This window comes from Mobula hypostoma, chromosome 24 (assembly GCF_963921235.1).
Source record: "Mobula hypostoma chromosome 24, sMobHyp1.1, whole genome shotgun sequence".
NCBI lineage: Eukaryota > Metazoa > Chordata > Chondrichthyes > Myliobatiformes > Myliobatidae > Mobula > Mobula hypostoma.
The window spans coordinates 18,837,133-18,859,697 of record NC_086120.1 but is presented as its reverse complement, the minus strand read 5'-3'; the positions used below and the strand labels follow the sequence as shown (position 1 = coordinate 18,859,697).

Here is a 22,565-nt window from a genome sequence, read left to right as displayed (position 1 = left end):
TCTGTGCCAGGTACACAAATTCTAACGTGGGCTGATTATCAAGCAAAACAATTTGAGAAATTTGTTTATCCACCTTCAATCCCTGCCGTCCTCCATGGGGACTCTGTATTTTTCTCTATTTTGTGAAGTATCTGAGCTCCTCTGAACTTTTCTCTTTCACCCCTTTCAATGTTCTTCTTGGTATTCACACTGTTGCACCTTGTATCCACTCAATGTTTAAATCAGACTGATGACTGTTACAGAATTCCTCACATTCGGATCAAAGTTGCTGATGAACGCAGCAGGCCAGGCAGCATCTCTAGGAAGAGGTACAGTCGACGTTTCAGGCCGAGACCCTTCGTCAGGACTAACTGAAGGAAGAGTTAGTAAGAGATTTGAAAGTGGGAGGGGGAGGGGGAGATCCAAAATGATAGGAGAAGACAGGAGGGGGAGGGATAGAGCCGAGAGCTGGACAGGTGATAGGCAAAAGGGATACGAGAGGATCACGGGACAGGAGGTCCGGGAAGAAAGACAAGGGGGGGGACCCAGAGGATGGGCAAGGGTTATAGTCAGAGGGACAGAGGGAGAAAAAGGAGAGTGAGAGAAAGAATGTGTGAATAAAAATAAATAACAGATGGGGTACGAGGGGGAGGTGGGGCATTAGCGGAAGTTAGAGAAGTCGATATTCATGCCATCAGGTTGGAGGCTACCCATACGGAATATAAGGTGTTGTTCCTCCAACCTGAGTGTGGCTTCATCTTTACAGTAGAGGAGGCCGTGGATAGACATGTCAGAATGGGAATGGGATGTGGAATTAAAATGTGTGGCCACTGGGAGATCCTGCTTTCTCTGGCAGACAGAGCGTAGGTGTTTAGCAAAGCGGTCTCCCAGTCTGCGTCGGGTCTCGCCAATATATAGAAGGCCACATCGGGAGCACCGGACGCAGTATATCACCCCAGCCGACTCACAGGTGAAGTGTCGCCTCACCTGGTGGTAAGGGAGGAGGTGTAAGGGCATGTGTAGCACTTGTTCCGCTTACAAGGATAAGTGCCAGGAGGGAGATCAGTGGGGAGGGATGGGGGGGACGAATGGACATGGGAGTCGCCTAGGGAGCGATCCCTACGGAAAGCAGAGAGAGGGGGGAGGGAAAGATGTGCTTAGTGGTGGGATCCCGTTGGAGGCGGCGGAAGTTACGGAGCATAATATGTTGGACCCGGAGGCTGGTGGGGTGGTAGGTGAGGACCGGGGAACCCTATTCCTAGTGGGGTGGCGGGAGGATGGAGTGAGAGCAGATGTACGTGAAATGGGGGAGATGCGTTTGAGAGCAGAGTTGATAGTGGAGGAAGGGAAGCCCCTTTCTTTAAAAAAGGAGGACATCTCCCTCTTCCTGGAATGAAAAGCCTCATCCTGAGAGCAGATGCGGCGGAGACTCTGTCCGCCAGAGAAAGCAGGATCTCCCAGTGACCACACATTTTAATTCCACATCCCATTCCCATTCTGACATGTCTATCTACAGCCTCCTCTACTGTAAAGATGAAGCCACACTCAGGTTGGAGGAACAACACCTTATATTCCTTCTGGGTAGCCTCCAACCTGATGGCATGAACATCGACTTCTCTAACTTCCACTAATGCCCCACCTCCCCCTCGTACCCCATCCGTTATTTATTTTTATACACACATTCTTTCTTTCACTCTCCTTTTTCTCCCTCTGTCCCGCTGACTACACCCCTTGCCCATCCTCTGGGTTCCCCCTCCCCCTTTTCCTTCTCCCTGGGCCTCCTGTCCCATGATCCTCTCATATCCCTTTTGCCAATCACCTGTCCAGCTCTTGGTTCCATCCCTCCCCCTCCTGTCTTCTCCTATCATTTTGGATCTCCCCCTCCCCCTCCCACTTTCAAATCTCTTACTAACTCTTCCTTCAGTTAGTCCTGATGAAGGGTCTCGGCCTGAAATGTCGACTGTACCTCTTCCTAGAGATGCTGCCTGGCCTGCTGTGCTCACCAGCAACTTTGATGTGTGTTGCTTGAATTTCCTGCATCTGCAGAATTCCTCTTCTTTCCTCACATTCAGTCTTGTTTTCTATGTTTTACAACATTTTAAGCTCACCATCACCTTGCCACTATTCACTTGATTTATCTCCTATTCTCTACAACTCCTTTTAAAATTGGTGCTGACTATCATGAGACTCGACCCTCCAGCCAGGTTTCGCACAAGAATAAAAAGCCTCATTTTCCCCAGTGTCACAAATGTCTCGATAAAATAAAAAGGTAGAAACATTTTTAGTGGGAAGAATGATTCTGTTTATGAGTTTCATTTGAGAATGACAAAATTTTTGGAATAATCTTAGCTGAGGTAGTCAGATGACATCCAGTTCATGCCCCAGAAGGAAAGTTAACAGAATGGCAATATTAGAAATATTAGTTATTATTCAAGGAAATAACACAGGAGAAAAATTGGATAGATTTGGCAAACTGGTAGCAAACTTGCAAGGGCAGTTAGCCCACAACGGGTTTTGTAAACAATGATTACATTAGAAAATTATGTTTTTAACAACTAGGCAATGCTAATCACACTGTTCCTGGTTTTAGCACTGATAAAGATTGGAACTTTGGGAACAGCTTCTTTCCAACTGTGATAAGACTGCTGAACGGATCCTGACCCAGATCTGGGCCGTACCCTCCAAATATCCGGATCTGCCTCTCGGTTTTTTTTTTGCACTACCTTACTTTCCATTTTTCTATTTTCTATTTATGATTTATAATTTAAATTTTTAATATTTACTATTGATTTGTAATCCTGGGAGCAGGAAGCACAGAATCAAATATCGCTGTGATGACTGTACGTTCTAGTATCAATTGTTTGGCGACTGTAAAGTATAAGCTTCAGTAGTGAATAGCAGCAGCTGGAGATGACCAGAGCTGCAAGTTCACATCTAGAACTCTGCAACAGAGGCAGGCTTTAGCAGGCAAAAGGCCTCCTGTTCCCTCAGAGACTGCTCTGCAGTTACTGCTGGATATGGTGGAGAGGATAAGACATCCTCCAGCCAGAGGGGAAAATGTAATAATCTGGACTTACTGTCAAGTGTGAATGGAGAAGTCAATGCCAGGAGTTAACCCCAGTTTCAGTGCAGGAAGTTAATTACTTTTCTTCCTGTGGGTAAGGCTGGAGTTTACACCTTTATTATCATTTTACCCAATGCACTATAAGCTTTCAACATAGCTCGATGCTATTGAAACTCATTCTTAGACTACCAAAATTACAATTGTGTTGGACTCACACATAATATGCCCATAAACCACCATCTCTCAACATATTTACTAATCCCATAAACCCTCATATTCTACAACATGCAAGTTGCACATACTGCCAGCTCTTTAATCAGGGCAGGCACATCAGCCAAAGAATTTGCAAGTTTACATGTGCACTTCCCTTTGTGTTGGGCACGTGGCCAAGTGGTTAAGGTGTTCGTCTATTGATCTGAAGGTCGCTAGTTCGAGCCTCAACTGTGTGGCAGCGTGTTTGTGTCCTTCAGCAAGGCACTTAACCACACATTGCTCTAGTGTCTGTGAGAGGAGTGGTGCCCCACACAGACTTCCAATCCGCGCCTTGTAAGGCAGGAAAATGCCCGTCGCTGGCCTTTCATGGTCTGAGTCGATGTTCCCTCCCTCCCCTCCCTTCCCTTTTCCAGCAGTCAGATGGTGTCCGAATGCCAAGAGTTGATTGCTCCTCTGACAAACCATCAGCCGGAAGGAGAATATCCACTTTTCAACTGGAGCTACCATAACTATAGTTAATACAGAGTTCACAGGTTGCCTGGTTATGTCTCAACATTTTCCTCAATTTATTTGTCTACTGCTCTACAATCTCTTCATGTACAAGATGCTGGAAGCATTCATTACTCTTCCTTCTCACTCTTATTCAGTTTCTTTACTATAACCCTAACCACAGATTTCATAATGGAGAAAAGTATAAGGATTTCCATTTGTCTAAATGACTCAAGTCAAGTAGCAGAGTACTGACAAAGATGGTACCCCATCACCTGGTCTGACATCAGATGAATGCACACAAAAAGGGGAACTATAAGGGTGATTAATTTGTTTTTCCATTGTTGATGGCATTTTGGTTTTTAGAGGGAGTGAAATGGAGAAGAAAGGAAATAATTATTTTTTTCCTTTTGGACAGTGGGAGGTCAGGATGAGGAGCTGCAGAGAGGAGACAAAACTGATATAGTGTCAGGAACTACTCATTGAAAATTATGCTGAGTTAACCATTGTTTGACCATCTGCCACCTTCTCCTCCTCCTCTTTGCCCTTCTCTTCTCTTTGGGAATTATTAACCCTGTGTCAGTGCCACGTCATACAGCACGGGGTAAGTTACTAGAAATTTGGATACCCTCTCCCAAGTACATTGTAGAGCACCTCCTGGTCAGCACAAACAATGGAAAAAGCTTTTAGACACTGCTCAATGATGTTCTGGGTTGCTCCATGCCTCCCGCTTAATAACCACTTTACTGTGATGATAATAGAAATGTGTCATCAGCCAAGTCATTACCAAGCAGTCACCTGCTTATTTGGCATGGTGGTTAAAAATAGAGGGAGCAGTAGGTTGTCTTTGGAAAAGAGAGTTGGGATATGCTAACTGAGTGGAGTCTTTAGTAGGAAATAGTTTTCCAAGTCCTGGTGTAACACTCTCAAGGCAGTGTAGGAGTAATCAGTTGTTTCTTAGATCATGAATAAGCCACAATCTTAAGAACGACTCTGATGTGCTGCTTTAAAGGAAGAAGATGAAAAGCGTGGCTCTCTTGCAATAGGAAGGCTTAATGACTTCCCTGATAGAAAAGGAAGAGACAAATTGTGAGATGTTGTATGAAGTTACTTCCACATCCAACTCCAAAGATACATCCAATAGTATAAAAATATACAAAACTGCATTACTTCAAAATTATATACTTACTGCTGAACGACGGGACAAAGACTTTTCTCTACCTTTGTTAAGTCTGAATTTGATTTGTGTTAATTTTAGAAATGAGACTATCCAAGGGTCATAGTCACAGAGCACTACAGCTCAGAAACAGGGCTTCCTAGCCATTCAGTTCATGCTGAGCTGCTCTTCTGCTTAGTCCCATTTACCTGCTTGTGGACATAGCCTTCCATAACTCTTTCATTCATGTACCCATCTGCACTTCTCTTAAATATTACACTTGTCCTTGCATTTACCATTTCCACTGGCAAACTTATTCCACGTTCACACCACCCTGAGTGAAGAAGCTCCCCCTCATATTCCCCCTTAAATATTCCACCGTTCACCCTAAATCTATGACTTTTAGTTCGAGACTTGAGGAGGAGAAAGCCAGAATGAATTCACCTGATCGATATCCTTCATAGATTTGTATACCTCAATAAGATCTCTACTAATTATCCTGAACTCCAGGAAATAAAGCCTAATCTTTTCAACCTTTCCCTATAAACCAGGTTCCCAGCAACATTCTTGTAAATTTTCTCTGCACTCCTTTATGAATCTCTTTTTTGTAGTTAGGTGACCAGAACTGCACACAATACTCCAAACTTGGCCTCACCAATGTCTTATTAAACTTCAACATTACATCACAACTCCTGTACTCAGTGCCTCGATTTATGAAGGCCAATGCATCAAAAGCTCTTTTTACAACTCTATCTAACTGTGATATCGTTTTCAAGCTGGTGGCATTATCAAAATGTACACCAGGATGCATACAACAACTTTATCTCGAAACAATAACTGAGCCCTTATCCAACTGAGAACTGTAGAAAAAAACCACTTTAGTACTTACAAGTATGTGATACAACTTCCCTCGGTGAAAGTTCTGGTGGGTGAAAATTAAATACAGTCCAAGATCTCTTTATTCTATAGAACACACTAACTATTGAACTAACCTAACTACCAGCTTGTGTGAATTAAAAAAATAACCAACAAAAGTTCTGGCACTCTTGCCAAATTGGACTTCTTTTCTTGACTGGAAGCTTTAGAAATGTTGTGGGTTTTTATAAGACATACCTCAATGACTTGTGACAAAGAGTTGATCATTTGATCTATTTCTTTGTAAGCCTGCTTCCACGTGTAAGACTTTTCGCTCTCCTGAGTTTGGTTTGACAAGAAACTAGTTATATTTGCTGTACTCCAAGAGGTAGAATTGAGCTGTAGGTCAATTAGGCTGGAGACTGCAGGGTTCTTCAGTATTTCCTGAAAAAGGCAAAACATTAAGTGTTTTTGTGTGACAAGTACATTAATTACATAAACTGTTGAATTGGGCAAGGTCCCCATTTTGCCCACGTGGATACTGATTAGCATACTGTATATATCACTGGTGATATACTGTATTTGTAGGCTACAGGAGACCTCACATTGTCCAAGCATGACTATACACCAGTTTACAAACCAGCACCCTCTGGCACTTGACACTTCAGAAGGAGCAGACAGGCCACTGGAGGAACCTACCCCACACCCAGGCCTTTTGTGATGTACTATTGCAGGCAATTTATACTTCATTCAATTAAAAAGCTGAACAGTTTGTCTCAGAATGTTTCTGAATCAGTATCTCATCTTTAACTATGTTGCCAAAACAAGTCAGTTTCCATCAGAAACTGCTCAAACACCAGTGAGATAAATGACCTGTTAAACTGTTCTGAGTGACTTTCACTCAAAGAGAATACCCTTGTCTCCACATCATGAGAAGATATTTTAAACATTTCCCTAAGACAACAAATAGAACCTAGGTTCAAAATCACATTGGGTGAAGTGCTTTCTTGGGCATACACTGCAATGCATGTCAAAACCTGATGTGGAATGGCAACATACAATGTTCTGATAGAGAGGAATGACTTCTATCAAATGAGTCAAATAAAACATGTATGAGACTAAGACTCTAACCTGCAGGAGATGGATTTCCTGGCTATTTTCCATAAATTTCCAGATCTGTGGCCCAGTTTCATTCCATGCTCCCCGCACTTCTCGCAACAAACCAAGATCCTCAAATGTTCTGTTAAGCTGATACACATGAAGGAAGGAATGTATTAGCATCTGCAGAGTTGAAAGCTCACAACAATTCCAAGATGAGATCTTCTATTCCTGTTCATATCTTGCATTCAATCTACACTGGCCATTGTACAAACATTAGATACAATAGCAGAAATTAAGAAATTAATTCATTTGATATACATTTGTTCAGATTTAATTTACATTTTACATCTATGGAGCAATAACAGTAGGCCATGAGATGTACATAGAGACCTTGGGATGCAACTCCATAGCTGCCTGGATATGGCAACACAGCTAGATGGTAAGGACATCCAAGGTTACAGTGAGAAGGCAGCAGAATGGGGTTGAGAGGGATAATAAATCTGCCATGATTGAATAATGGAGTAGACCCAATGGGCTGAATGGCCTAATTCTGCTCATATGACTTATAGGATTGCTAAGAATGCAAATGTTGTGCTTTCCTTCATAGGCTGGGACATTGAGTATAAATATTGTGACATTATGTTGCAGCTAATCAAAACATCGGTGAGACCACACTTGGTGCAGTTGTGTGCACTGCGCACAGTTCTGGTCTCCACACTACAGAAAGAATATGGTGTGCAGAAAAGATTCAATAGGATGTCACCCGAAATGAAGGGATGTGGTTATAGGGAGTGATTGAATAAGATGGGTTTATTCACAGTCGAACTTAGGAGGCTAAGGAATGATATGATTTAGGATCATAAAATTATGAGGGCATAAATGGGAAAGCGAGACTACCTTTCTCTCCAGGATAATGGAGTCTAGAACTAGCGGGCACAGATTTAAAGCAGGAGGAAGAACATTTTAAGAAGATCTGAGGGCTAGGCTTTACACAAGAGGACGGTGTTTATCTGGAATAAGTTACCAGAAGAGATGGAGAGGCAGATACAGTTATAATGCTTAAAAGGCAATTGGACATACTTAGATTGAAAAGGCATAGAGTGATATGGGCCTCTGTGGGCAAATGGGATTAGAGTAGACTGGCATTACGGTTGGCAGGGGTGGGATGGGCTGAGAGGACCCGTTTCTGCTCTGTACCGTCCTGTGATTCTTTGGAATCTATACAATGTGAAGATTTCTTAAACTTATTTTGCTGTTCCTTTCTCAGGATATGACTAAGTATTCACAAAATCATTTATCTGCTAGGTGAATTAAGTGGTTGGTAGAATTCTTACCAACAAGTTCAATAACAAAGACTTACGTGAAGATCGGATTTTTAAATCATTAAGTACCTCTTTCATTATCCTCAGTGTAGCTGGAGTATCTGGAGTATATAGAATTTTCCCCACAAAAAGTGGTTTGATGCCTCTCCACATAATCCGAGAGATTGGGTTTGATTCCAGAGCCTTAATCAAATCTTTACAATGAGGTGCTATGGATAGAGAGGGATTTAGTTAAACAATCTCATATTCTTTTTTTTAAATTTAAAGTATCATTTGCTTTCTGAGTTGCCTTCACCAGTCTCCCAATGGTCTCAAAATCATCTGACATTTCAAAAATTGTTTGAAAGGGGTTAAACTCCAAAACTTGGCACTGTTAGAAAGGATTAAACAACTTGCAATTTTACGTAATTTTTCACTATCTCAGTGTCCCAGTGTACTTTAAATCCAGTGATGTATTTTAAAAATGCAGTCTGTGCTACCAAGCAGGAAATAAAACAGCAAATTCATATACAACAAGATCCGTTAAACAGAAATGCACTCATGACCAGATTAATCTAAGATTTTCAGTGATGGTGATTAAGAGATAAATATTGGCCAGTGCATAAAGAAATAAATCCTTTGTCCTTCTTTGGAATTCATGAGAGGTTTTTTTTTATGTCTATCTAAGAAGGCTACTGAAACTACATCTGAACTTAGCATAGGTTAAATGCACAGTAAAACTTTCAAGTTCAATTGTCTTTCAACCATACATGAATACCTATGAATACAGCCAAACAAAACAGCATTACTCTGCGGCCAAGGTGCAAAACATAGCACCAACAATCATACACAGCACAAGGCACATTTAACACATATAAGATAGCAAACACAAATGAGATAGCAGTGTAATACAGTCACACACACAAAACGTCCAAGACAGTGAGTCCATGAATGTTGCACACAATATGGCTCGTCTTCTGCCGAACAAATCCGTGGGGTTCAGGCAGCACCGTTTCTACAATGGACACTGCACCACACCTGGTATGAATGGATGTATTTCTTTTAGCACAGTGACTCCCCTTAGCACTACATATTGACTGATATTTTACCCATACACATTGATCTGATGTCCTCTCTTTGCAAAGTGAATATATCAGTTAACCTTCACCTCTGCATGTGTGCTTCTATTTAATTGATAGATATTTGTACAGACACAGCAAATTACCGATGAGTACAAACTGAGTGACTGAATATCAGTGGATATCACCAACTACACTGTTATGAGACGACAGAATTTGGAGGAAGGGAGAAGGACAGCGAGAGGAAAGAGTGAATCAGTACAGCGAAGGCCATCATGGATGCAACTAAACAGATCTGTGAGTAATAGCGCACAGTACCCTGTGAAGGATGCACAACTAGCAGAGTGAAAGTGAAAATAACATGATGATAGCCTAAGTTGGGGAAGTTGATGAACTTGATAGCACTAATGAGGACTGGGAATCGTATATCCAGAGGGTTGAGCTATATTGTAACATGACCAAAGTGGATGAGGCAAAGAAAGTCTGCACACTTCTTAGCTTAACAGGTGCTGAAATGTACAAGCTCTTACATAGCATAGTAACTCCTGAAAAGCCAGCAAGCAAGATGTTCACGATATTGTTGCAATTTTACAAAATCACTTGAGTCCTAACCACTAGTAATAGCTGAGAGATTTAGATTTCACAAAAAAGAACCAGTCAAAGGATGAAAGTATTTCTGAATACATTGCAGAACTGCGCAAACTATCCCAATACTGTGATCTTACAGATGGACTTTATGATGTATTAAAGGATAGGCTTGTATGTGGGCATGCACAGTCAAAGCACACGAAAGAGGCTTCTGTCAGAAACAGACATAAACTTAGAAAGGATATTGTCCATTACAATATCATTAGACACTGCAGCAAAGGATTCAGCAGAACTACAGAAAAAGTTTAGAATGTGAAATGCACAAAATGTCCCCGAATAGTGCAAAAAACTGAAAACGTTATTGATGTGGCAAATCTTCCTATAATACAATGACTGTAGGTTCAAAGAAAAAATTTGCAAAAAGTGTCACAGACAAGGTCACATAGAGTGTGCAAGTCAGGCGAAAGCACAACCAAAGAGAAAAACCACACAGTGAAAAGTTTCAGATATAAAACTAAACAAATGCATAAAGTGACTGAATGAGAAACTGAATCAGATACAGTGTTTGACAAGGGTGAGCTGTCATGCCTAGGACTGCATAGCATTACTGAAGCAGATCGCAGTATAATATGGATCATAATAGATGCGCCTGGTGTAAAACTGAAACTGGAGCTGGATACAGGGTCACCTTTATCTATAACTTCACAGGCTGACTACAATAGACTGTTTTCTAAGCTACCATTAGAAAAGGCCTCAGTGATGCCAAAGACCTACACAGGCAAAAAAGTGTCTCCCAAAGGCAAACCGAAAGTAAATGTGGAGGTAAAACACAGCAGTAGACCTTTATGTGTTGAAAAAAATTTTCAGATGTGAATGGTTGAGAAAAATCCCACAAGACTGACACACAATCAAAGCTCTCAATGTGTCATCGACAGGCAACTGCAGACCAAACAGGAGCACTAACCACAGACTGGCACAGCTGCTTAATGTCTTATGCACTCTGTCTTAAAGTAGATGCTGAACATCAGAGTGTGGAGGTGCCTGGCATTCCCTCCACGGTTGAGTGGAGTGATTGGGCCACGCCCATTGTCCTGGCGATCAAGAAAGGAAAGGCCGGAGCTGTTCGCATATGCAGGGACTTCAAAGTGAGTATCAACCCGGTGCATCATCCCCTGCCATGAAGACATATTTGCATCTTTGGCAGGAGGGGAGAGGTTTTCAAAGACTGACTTGTCACAAAACTATCTGCATATGGAGATTGAGGAGTCAAGCAGGAAGTTACTCACAAACAGCACCTCACAAGGGACTGTTCCAGTATAATCGTCTTATCTTTGGCATTGTATCAGCTCCAGCAATTTGGCAAAGACTAAGTGTTCCAAGATATCTCGGAATACAATGTTACCTTGATGACAACATTGGGAGGGGCAAGAATGATGACGAGCACCTCAAGAAACTTGGTAAAATGCTTACCAGGCTGAGTGAGTGTGGTCTGTGCGCAAAGAGAAAATAATTTGAGTTTTTAAAGAATGAAATCTCATACTGTAGACATGTCATTGACAAGCAGGGCTTACATCATCACAAGAGAAGATTGAAGCAGTGCTGCAGGCACCCAAACTGCAAAATGTGTCACAGCTCAGGTCATATTTGGGCCTTGTAAACTACTACCACTGTTATAGTGCTGCATCCATTGAACACACTGATGCAGACAGGAATAACATGGAAGTAAATGGGAAAGTAAGAAAGATGTGACAGGTTATTCAAGGAAACAAAGCGACCAATAACATCAGATGAACTGCTCACCCATTATGAGCCATCTCTGCCCATCAGACTGTTGTGAGATGCGACCCCTTATGGCATTGATACCATTTTGTCACACACTATGGAAGACGGATCTGAGCATCCAACTACATTTGCTTCAAGATCACTGACAAGTGCAGAATGCAACTACACACAGATCAACTGAGAGGCCCTTAGTCTAGAATGGGGGAATAAAGAAGTTCCACCACTACCTCTAGGGACAAAATTTTACTCTCCTGACAGACCATCGCTTTCTGTGTCCATTTTCAGTTCCAGGAAAGGGATCAACATGATGTCTGCTACTTGGTTGCAACTTTTGGTACTTTTCCTAGGACCCACTCTTATGACAGAGTTCAAGGTACCAAACAACACAGCAATGCTGATGACTTGTCATGTCTTTCACTGTTGGCAACTGAAGAAACGTCTACATACTGTGACCCAGCAGAAGTGTTCTACACCATATTGGTGGACCAGTTGCTGGTAATAAGTCCTGAGATACAAACAGAAACAATGAATGACTTGACCTTGTCAAAAGTCTATGAACCCACTCATGGTAATCCTCTGTTTCCTGAGTTCTCAGTGAGTCAAGACCAACCATCTGTATGTCAAAGAATCCTGATGTGTAGAGCTTGCATTGTGATTCCCTCTAAACGGTGTATCAGAATGTTAGAGAAGCTGCATGAAGGACATCTGAGTACAGTCAAAATGAAGCGTCTCACCCGTGTGGTGAGGTGGCCAGGAACAGATAGACAGACTGAAGACTTGACCAAAAGCTGTTTGGTATGCCACAAAGTTCAAAATGCACCCCCACAGGCACTGTTACACCTATGGCAGTGGCCACCATCACCATGGCAAAGGGTGCATATTGACTTTGCTGGGCAATTCATGGACTCCATGTTTCAGATTGCTGTGGATGCTCATTTGAAGTAACTTGAGGTCATACCAATGAAGTCAACCACCTCAAAAAAAAAACTGTTTCCACTCTGAGGACTACCCTTTGCAGTTATGGCTTACCTGAACAAGTTGTAAGTAACAACAGACCACAACACATGCCAGAAGAATTCTGATTGTTCATGAAGAAAAATGGCATCAGACATTTCAAGTCAACTCCTCACCACCCAGCAACAATTGGGTTAGTTGAAAGGTTTATCCAAACTTTCAAGAAATCCATTAAAGTTACGGACAAGGAGGACATTTCTCTACAGCACAAGGTGGACAATTTCCTTTTTGTGTATCAGAATTTTGTAAATGTGACGACAGATCAAACACCTGCAATATTCATGAGCAGGAATCATAGACCTCCTGAAACCTGATCTTCAGAGGGAAGCGCAGAATAAACAGCTCAGCCAGTTGCCAGGTAAATCAGCAAGGAGCTTTGAGGTTGGACAGGAAGTCCCAGCGTGTGATTGACGAGAAGACAAGTGGACACCCAGTAGGACAGCTACAAGAACTGGACCACTGATGTACACAGTAGATGTTGGAGGTCAGATGTGGAAAAGTCATATGGACCAGATACCGGATGCTCAGCCGACAAACACACCTGAGTTGATTGCATCCAGCAAGACGGACACATTACCGCCACTGGAGTTACCTCTCAGTGATGATCATGTCACTAACAGAGAAAGTTGTCTTTGACAAGGCACCTGCCAAACCTGACGCCACTCCACAGGTCCAAAGGCGCTATCCTGAAAGAAACAGAGCGCCATCCAAAAGACTGAACCTTTAGTACAGTGTAGTTAGTTATGGACTATTATTGTATAAGTGAGTTTACTTGAATATGGTCTGTTAAAGGGAAAGTGAATGTTTTGTTACATATACAGTTTTATCTTACATTAATTTAAAGGGGGAGGAAGCATAATGTATAATCTATTTCTTTTAGAGCAATGACTCTCCTTGGAACTTCATGAGCATTGATCTGTTGATCTCTTTCTCTCTCTGCAAAGTGAATACACCTTCATCTCCAGGTGCGTGCTTTTATTTAAGTGATATGTAGTTGTACAGATACAACACCCCCTCCCGCTCATCGAGGGAGCGCACCAACTCCAACGCCTGGGTATCTCTCTGGGCGGCTGCAAACGAGTGGCAGCACGGCTTGAGCCCTAGTCCTTGCCACAACCAATGCCAGGCCGCTCCCCCACCATCCACCAATATACCAGTGAATGGGACTTGTCGCATTCCACCTTAACAATGTCCTACAGGATCTTGCTACCACAATAAAAGCAACTAAGATGATCATTCACTGTTAGACTGCACACAGCCACACCAATGCCTCTCTGATGCAGACAGTAGCATGCATTAATAGTAGTATCATTTTAACTCATTCCTCACATCCTGAAGTAGAAAGACTTCATTTCATTGGCTGGCAAATTCTGGTCTGCTCTGATGTTCATCTGGACCATAATTGACTTTTCATTTCCATGTACTGAGGGTACTACGGTGGGACCACCAGTAATTGAGTCCCACATCACCAAGTTCAGGAACAGTTATTACCCCTCAGCCACCAGGCTCTTGATCTAGAGGGGATAACTACACTCACACCAGCACTAAACTGATTCTATAATCTATCAACTCACTTTTAAGGACTCTAAAACCTGTGCTCTTAATATTTATTGCTTAATTAATAGTATTATTTTTACTTTATTGTATTTGTTGTTTTATGTTTTGCACATTGGCTGTTTGTTCGATTTTTGTCATGCACCTTTTTTCTATCGTGTTTCTTTGCATCTATTGTAAAGTGGTTTGTCATTGCCTTCTTCTGGACAATACTCTTCAGAGATTGTCTGTCTGGTGTCAGTGGCTGCATAACCAGGAGTTGTGATACAACCATCCACCACCAGCTCCCATGGCTTCACATGACCCTGATCGGTGTTGGGGGTTGGGTCTGAGCACGTGCTACACCTTACCCAACGGTGACCTGCTGGCCAGTGAAGGGGAAGGATGCCTTACACCTCCTTTGGCAGAGATGCATCTCCACCCTGCTACCCTGACGTATCTGGACTTTGAACTTTGAATTGGTGCCTTCTGGTTCCAGAACAAGTTTGATCATAACCCCAGATGTTACCTGCACGGTTGTTGCACATTCTCCCCATGATTGTGTAGATTTCCACTACGAGCTCTGGTTTCCTCCCATATCCCAAACACACCCTGGTAAGTAAATCGGTCACTATAAATTAGCTTCAGTGTAGGAAAATGGGAAAAAAAACAAATTAAAGAGTAGCAGATGGGTATCAGAGAGGGAACCTTTTGCAGGATGTAGGGAAATAAAGAGGGAGAATAGGACTAATGAAACTCTCCTGCCATGAGCTAACATTCACCAAATGGGCCAAATATCCTTTTTTAAAATTTCAATGCAAGTTATTAAAATAAGCAGGCAACCTAAATACACTGGGCTTGCACTGATTCCCATGGGTTCCCTGACTGTGCTCCATAACTCCAAACATTCCATTTCATTCTCATAGCATCTCTAGCTCCATAGCAACACACAGAAAATACTGAAGGAACTCAGCAAGTCAGGGAGTAGCTATAGAAATGAATAAGCAGTCGATGTTTCAGGATGAGACCCTTCATCAGGACTGGAAAGGAAGGAGAAAGATGGCAGGATAAGAAAGTAGGGGGAGGGAGGAGGAAGGAGTACAAGCTAGAATGTGATAGGTGAAGCCAAGTGGGTGGATGAAGTAAGCTGGGAGGTGATAGGTGGAAAAAGGTAAAGGGCTGGAGAAGAAGAAATCTGATAGGAGAGGAGAGTGGACCATGGGAGAAAAGGAAGCAGCTGGAAGTGATAGGCAGATGAGTAGAAGAGGTAAGAGGCTGGAGTGTGGAAATGAAGACAAGGAAAAGGGAAGGGGAAAAATTTGCCAGAAATTGGGGACATCTATGTTCATGCCATCAGGTTAGGTTGCAAGCTACCTAGATGGAATATGAGCTGTTGCTCTAACTTTGAGAGGGCCTCATCGGGGCAGAAGTGGAGGCTAGGCACTGATGTGTCAGAACGGGGAATGGGGATTGGAAATGAAATGGCTGGCCATTGGGAAATCTACTTTTTTTTTGCAGGTGGAGTGAAGGTGCTTGGCAAAGCAGTTCCCCGATCTACATCCGGTCTTACCAATGTACAGGAGGCCACATCAGGAGTACTGGGTAGAGTAGATGACCCCAAAAGATTCACAGGTGAGTGTTGCCTCACCTAGTAGGACTGTTTGGGGCCTTGAATGGAGGTGAGGGAGGAGGTAAATGGGCAGGTGTAGCACTTCTTCCACTTGCAGGGATAAGTGCCAGCAGGGAGATTAGTAGGGAGGGACAAATGGACAAGGGAATCACGGAGGAAGCAATCCCTATGGAAAGTGGAGATCGGGGAGGTGAAGATATGTTTGGTGGTAGGGTTCCATTGAAGATGGCATAAGTTAGAGTATGATGTATTGTACATGGAGGCTCATGGGGTGGTAGGTGAGGAGAAGAGGAAATATCTCTGTTAAGGCAGTGGGAAGATGTGGTGAGCTTAGATGTCTGGGAAATGAAGGAATTGCAGGTGAGGGCAGCATCAATGGTGGAAGATGGGAAACCTCATTTTCTTGAAGAAGGAGGACATCACTGATTTCCTGGAAAGGAAAGTCTAGTCCTGGGAGCAGATGCAGCGGAGATGAAGGAACTAAGAAAAGGGATTTGGATTTTTTTTTTCCCCCAGGAGACAGAGTAGGAAGCAGTCTAGTCAAGTTAGCCGTGGGAATCAGTAGGTTTATGAAGGATATTGGTCAACAGCTTGTCCTCAGAGATGAAGACAAAGAGAACAAGTAAGGGGAGAGAGGTGTCCGAAATGGACAAAGTGAATTTAAGGGCAGGGTGGAAACTGAAAGAAAAGTTGATGAAATTGACAAGCTCAGCATGGGTGCATGAAGCAACACCCATGCAATCATCAATATAGCACAGAAAGAACTGGGGAGGATTATCAGGGAAGGCCTGGAACACTGAGTGTTGATTTCCATCACCCGCAGAATCTCTAGTAGTTATGATTTTCTAGCTCCGTGGACATGCTTTGGCAATGTCACTTTTCACACCACTGCTACCTTGCTCATCAACTCTGCATTCTCCCCTACAATGGGTGAAAAGGCTCTCAAATGTCAGCATTCCACTTCCTGTGCTTCTGCTTACTTTTCCCCACTCCCATCCTCGCTGCGCACTTCACGAACCCTCACAGTCAATACAACAGCCTCTGTCATTTCCAGCACATACAAGCAGCAGATTCATTTCTATGTCCCTGCTCTGGACAGTTCAGATAGATTGTTCTTCTCTGCAAACACGAGAAAATCTGCAGATGCTGGAAATTCAAGCAACACACACAAAAAATGCTGGTGGAACGCAGCAGGCCAGGCAGCATCTCTAGGAAGAGGTACAGTCGATGTTTCAGGTCGAGACCCTTCGTCAGGACTAACAGAAAAAAGAGATAGTAAGAGATTTGGAAGAGGAAGGGGAGAGGGAGACCCGCAATGATAGGCGAAGACAGGAGGGGGGAGGAAAGAAGCCAAGAGATGGGAAGTTGATTGGCAGAAAGGATACAAGGCTGGAGAAGGAGGAGTATCATGGGACGGAAGACCTTGGAAGAAAGAAAGGGGGAGGGGAGCACCAGAGGAAGATGGAGAACAGGCAAGGAGTTATTGTGAGAGGGAAAGAGAGAAAAAAAATTAATAAATAATAATAATAATAAATGTTCTTTTCTGGGTCATTTGGCTTACTCCAACACAGCTTTTTTCAAACCTCCTCTCTTCCCACCATCCATGCCCTAACAAACTTTCCAAGCATCAATATACCTGCATATCTTTCAATTTAGTAAATTGCATCTTTTGCTTTCAATGTGATTTCCTTTACATTAGAGAGATAAAACAAAGATTAGATGATTGCATTGTAGAACAATCGTTCAATTGAGAGCTTCCAGTCACTTGTTATTTTAATTCAGTTGCAATCTTCCTTGGACCTCTCTATCCGTAACGTCTAAAAAAGTTCAAAAAAAACTTGAAGAACAACATCCATCTCAACTTGATATATACAACATTTTTCAGACTCAACCATTTTATTGTTTCATTTTTTTGTTAATAGTTTCAGAAAGCTTCAGTGAATCAGAAATAGTCATGGCTTTGGCCAGCTGCAAATACATTTTCTGCTATTTTTGATCAAGGCGTGTTCTAGCCTTCTGCTAATCCCCCACACAATAGCTTTTGGGTGTATTGACAGAGGTAGATGCACAAAATATATGTTCTTATTTAAAATGCTGGTACATAATTAGCAATGATAGCTCACTCCTAGCAGCAGAACTTCAGACTCAACAAATCTCCTTCTTTGAAAGATATATTTGAAAAATGAAATTGCACTCACGTGTTGAATTGTCAAATGTGATCATTCCATCATTTGTGCTGTTCCTACCAAATAAGGCCTTGTAGTCATCATCTTCATACCAGTTCAGTGAAGGTATGCGCAGTCCACCTCCATCTGGATGCCCACAAACAATCTTCGAGATGGCCTGAAACATCGTTTTTGGTGATCCTGTTGTGTTTGGATTTGTTAACCACTGAATTTCATCCCGGAATTCAGAAAAACTCGTCATGTTGGATAGCTTGTGATGTAATTATAACAGAGGATTAAAATAAACATAAAATAGAAGCTTTAGTGGAGGTAGCATTAATGGGAAAAAACCCACAAAGGGCTAAATTTGCTGTTCAGTACATATGCAACATTAAAAACAAAATAAGACAAAGTTAATATCAATTCGTTAACATCTGGTGTCAGCACTAAGCTTCCCTCTTAATGGTTTGAATTGGTGTGCCTTTGTTTTTTGACACTATAAAACAATGCTCCTGGTTTACCTTTCACTATCTTAGATATCCTTAACAGCCAATGTTATTTGTAATTACTCAGGTCTCCTTGGATGATGCTTAGTTACCGCCTCCACCTCCAATTCTTTTCATGCCCAAGACTAGACAAAGTACTCAATGTGCGACATAGCCATCAAAATGTTCCTCATGTTCTAGCTATAATTGGGGTTTGGAGTAACACTATGTTAGTAAAATACCAAGAAAAGAAAATGTTTCTGTATCTGCCACTTTCAATCAAATGAACACTGAAATGCTTCAGGATTTAGAAAAGATTCTTTTTTAATTCTCTTTGGGTCATATGCTTCCCAAATTCCTTTTCTCCAGCTATGAACCTTTACCATTTCCCTTGAAGCCAATTAAGACTCATTGCAGGAGTCACAGATGTGACTATTATTCCATCTCTTAGTCCTCACTTTCTTCTACCATTTGTTTACCACTATTTCAATCTTCATAACACAAGTAGCTTTCAAATAATTCTTCCAAAAGATATTTGTTGTCCACAAGAACTACCAGTCAGCCTATCAAACAAATTACTTTCTGATGTCCAACTGCATACTCTTGTCAAAAAACTTCATATTATGGACTCTGCTCATCGACAGTCTCAATGAGAAAATATGCAGAATCTTCAGTCCTCAACAGGAAGAATGAGCAGAGTGCAGTCAGAGCAGTACATGCTGCTGGAACAGAAAGGGAGAGGGAACAGAAGGAATTTAGCAGCAGACTACATTCATCAAGAGTATCCAAGGAACAATCCTCTCATCCTGCACGTTGGTGAAGAATAACGTGCAAGTCTTCTGCAGTAAGGACACCCTCACTGAGATAAACCACATCCTTAGCTTCACCAGGAGAGCAGGGAAAGAATTACTTTGCTGACAGCTGTGAATGTCTCTCTGGTTTTCACTTTCTGCAGTGTGGGTTCATTCCTACCTGGATTTGGAAACACCTGCAACGTAGCCGCTGCAGGTGTTCAGTCACCCTTTCCAAATACGGAGCATCCAGTTTTGCAACATGAAATTGGAGACATACCATATCCAAAAGAGAATTTTATTTCTTCAATAAACTGAACCAATGAACAAGTAATTAATACACTGGAACTCATTGCTTGTTCACCAGACTAATTTATTTGTTGCTGTACATGTTAAAGGCTCACCTCTGTCTCACATTCACTGCAAATCTGATTATAGATATCATTTTCCCCTTGCTCAGAGAACTACCTCCATGAAATCTCCCAGGTTATTTGAAAAGTAGTACAAATCATTAATCTGATATAGTGCCAAAGACAATTAAGATGTATCCAGAAGTTTTGACTTTGACAAGTTAAATGAAAAGGCCTTGAAGAGTTAGGTAGTTATTTCAAAGGCGATTGAGATATAGCCAACATGTTAAAATGAGTATGTCAGCCTCATTTACAAACTTCCTGGTGGCCAACCATTCTGACTCCTATCCCCATTGCCATTCTGACTTGTCAGTCTACAGCCTCCTTTACTGCCAGGATGAAGCCACTCTCAGGTTGAAGAAGCAAAATATATTCCATCTAGGTAGCCTATAACCTAGTGGCATGAACATTGATTTATCTATCTTCTGGTCATTTCTTCTCTTTCCTGAAATCTCTTCATTCCCCCACTCTGGCCTCTTACCTCTTCTCCTCACCTCCCCTGGTGCCCCTCCTTCTCCCCTTACTCCCATGATCCACTCTCCTCTCCTATCAGTGTTCTCCTTTACTTTTTCCACCCATCACCTTTCTATTTCTTACTTCATTCCCCCCCCTTCCCCCATCACCTCTATCCTGTACTCCTTCCCCTCCCCCACCCTTTTGTTCTGCCTTCCTTTCCAGTCTTGATGAAGGGTCTGAGCCCGTAACATTGACTGTTTACTCTTTTCCATAGATGCTGCCCGACCTGCTGAGTTCCTCCAGCATTTTGTGTGTGTTGCTCTGGATTTCCAGCATCTGCAGAACCTTCTGTGTTTGTGCTCTTATGTTAAAATGATTATAATTTTGCATGATTAAACAAAGCAGAATTAAAATGGTTGCTTTTTTTCCCCCCGAATTTGATAGATATACAAGTTATACCCAAAATTATTATTCTTAGGCCATATTAATGAATTGCGCATAGGTCTACTGCATTCATTTTTATACTGCTGTTTGAAGTTTATTGTCAAATACAGCAGTACATACAGTATATGCAGACGTGTAATGCAAAACTCACTTACAGCAGCATCACATACAGAACATTCACAACAGAAACATAAATGAAAGGTACATTATACAGGAAAGAAAACATATTACAACAAAAAGGTCCTTTGTAGTGCTAAATCATCATAGTGTTACGACACTGATATAGTGATTAGAGCTGTGCAGGTTAGTTGAAGAACTGAGTGCCTTAAGGGTAGTAGTTGTTCAGGGACTCCAGCCCAGATGGTAGCTGCATGAAGATGGCATAGTCCGGAAAGGTGGGGAGAGATACGCCAGTGATGTATTGGGCTGAGTCAACTACTTAGTGGCTTCTTACATTGTTGTGTGTTAAAGCTGCCATTCCAAACCATGATGCAACCAGTCAGCATACCTTCAATTGTATATCTGTAGGAGTTGGTTGCAGAGTTTGGAGACATGCCAAACCTCCTTAACTTTTAAAGACAGAGATGCTGGTACTCCTCCTTGCAGTTTGTAAATAATTCAACATTCATAATAACTATAAATCATTTAGAGCATTGGTACAATAATCATATGACTTGTATTTCATAGGCACATAATGACTACATCTACAAAAGCAAGGTTCCAATCTTCCAGGTTTGTCCTGAAATCACCAGGAATTTTTTTAAAAAATCTGCAGAATCCAAGGGTTGCATTTACATTTTTATGCTGTAAAGATTCTCAGGTTCTGAATCTGCTCAAAATATTAGTGAATGTTTTCAGTATAGTATGGCACAGAGCCATTCACGTAATTTAAATAACAAGCCTCATTATCCATCTTGACTGATGTCTCATCTGCTCTGGCTGCCAGAATCAGTGATGAGCAATGAGAGCGCTAATAATCTTGCATCACATCTCAGTCAGGCCAACAAAATAACAACGGCTAAATACAGATATAAACATAGAATAGTACAGCACAGTACAGGCCCTTCGGCCCACAATGTTGTGCCGACCCTCAAATCCTGCCTCCCGTATAAGCCCCCACCTTCAATATCAGTCAGCATCACTTTGATGCCCAGGTGGAGCAGCAGTAGCTCAAAGTACAGCTGCAATGTCCAGTTTCCGCCTCACCTCCGGTGCTGTGTGTGTGGTGTTTTCATGCTCCCCTGTTTCCTCCAGGGCACTTGGTGGTGCGTTGGTAAGTAACTTGGCTACTACAAGTCAATATTGTAGGAGGATCAATGTGAATCGATGAGCATGTGAGACAGAATAAGGTGCAGGGAGATGTGTGTGAGAATACAAATGACGCCAATGCCTTGGGACCTGGTATGGACTAATGGGCTGAACAGCCTCTTTCAAGGTCATATGAGAAATATGAGAACAATCCTTTTCAAATCAACAATAAGAGGAAAGCAGATCCTATTTGGCTACACCGACTTTCTTATGCAATTTTATTATTCTGAAAGGAATTGAGTAACAGCGCAATTCCTTCCAATCTTCTAGCCGAAGAGAGAATGTGTTGAAAGCGGATTAAATACAAAACAATGCCTTCATACACGATTTTCCAAAAAGAACCTTTTCTTAAAAGGGTCACTAAAATCTTTTCATTGTTTCTTGACATCTGTTTTGTCTGCAGTCTCTGCTCCAGCACCTCACAGAAATTATGGACAGAAGGAAATTAATTCATCAAACCATAAAGTTGTAGTCACAAACAAAAACCTGACCTCATCAAGTTATGATTGGCCACTGTGGCATTACACACTGGTTAGGGCTGGACCCAATGTTAAAACACATAATAATAAAAAGTCTGGATAATGTGGAAAAGGAAGAAAAACGTTACTTAAAAAAAAAACAAGCCTCAAAATATTGAACTCTAATTTAAAATCAGCCTATTAACAGAAAACAAAACAAAAGCTTATTTGACCAGTTTTCTACTTAATCCTCCCAAAGGACAA

At 41.9% G+C, this 22,565-nt stretch overlaps 1 protein-coding gene across 2 annotated transcripts in view; it reads right to left on the bottom strand.

Annotated features, from left to right (window-relative positions):
• Positions 1 to 22,565, bottom strand: part of LOC134337480 (phospholipid-transporting ATPase ABCA1-like) — a 214,183-nt gene that overhangs the window by 107,761 nt on the left and 83,857 nt on the right. For both annotated transcript variants that reach the window (XM_063032530.1, XM_063032531.1), the window contains exons 9-12: positions 17,983 to 18,220; positions 8,249 to 8,388; positions 6,888 to 7,004; positions 6,015 to 6,200 (exon numbers count right to left, since the gene is read on the bottom strand). In XM_063032530.1, the coding sequence (XP_062888600.1) occupies positions 6,015 to 6,200; positions 6,888 to 7,004; positions 8,249 to 8,388; positions 17,983 to 18,220 (681 nt within the window). The remainder of the gene's footprint in view (positions 1 to 6,014; positions 6,201 to 6,887; positions 7,005 to 8,248; positions 8,389 to 17,982; positions 18,221 to 22,565) is intronic.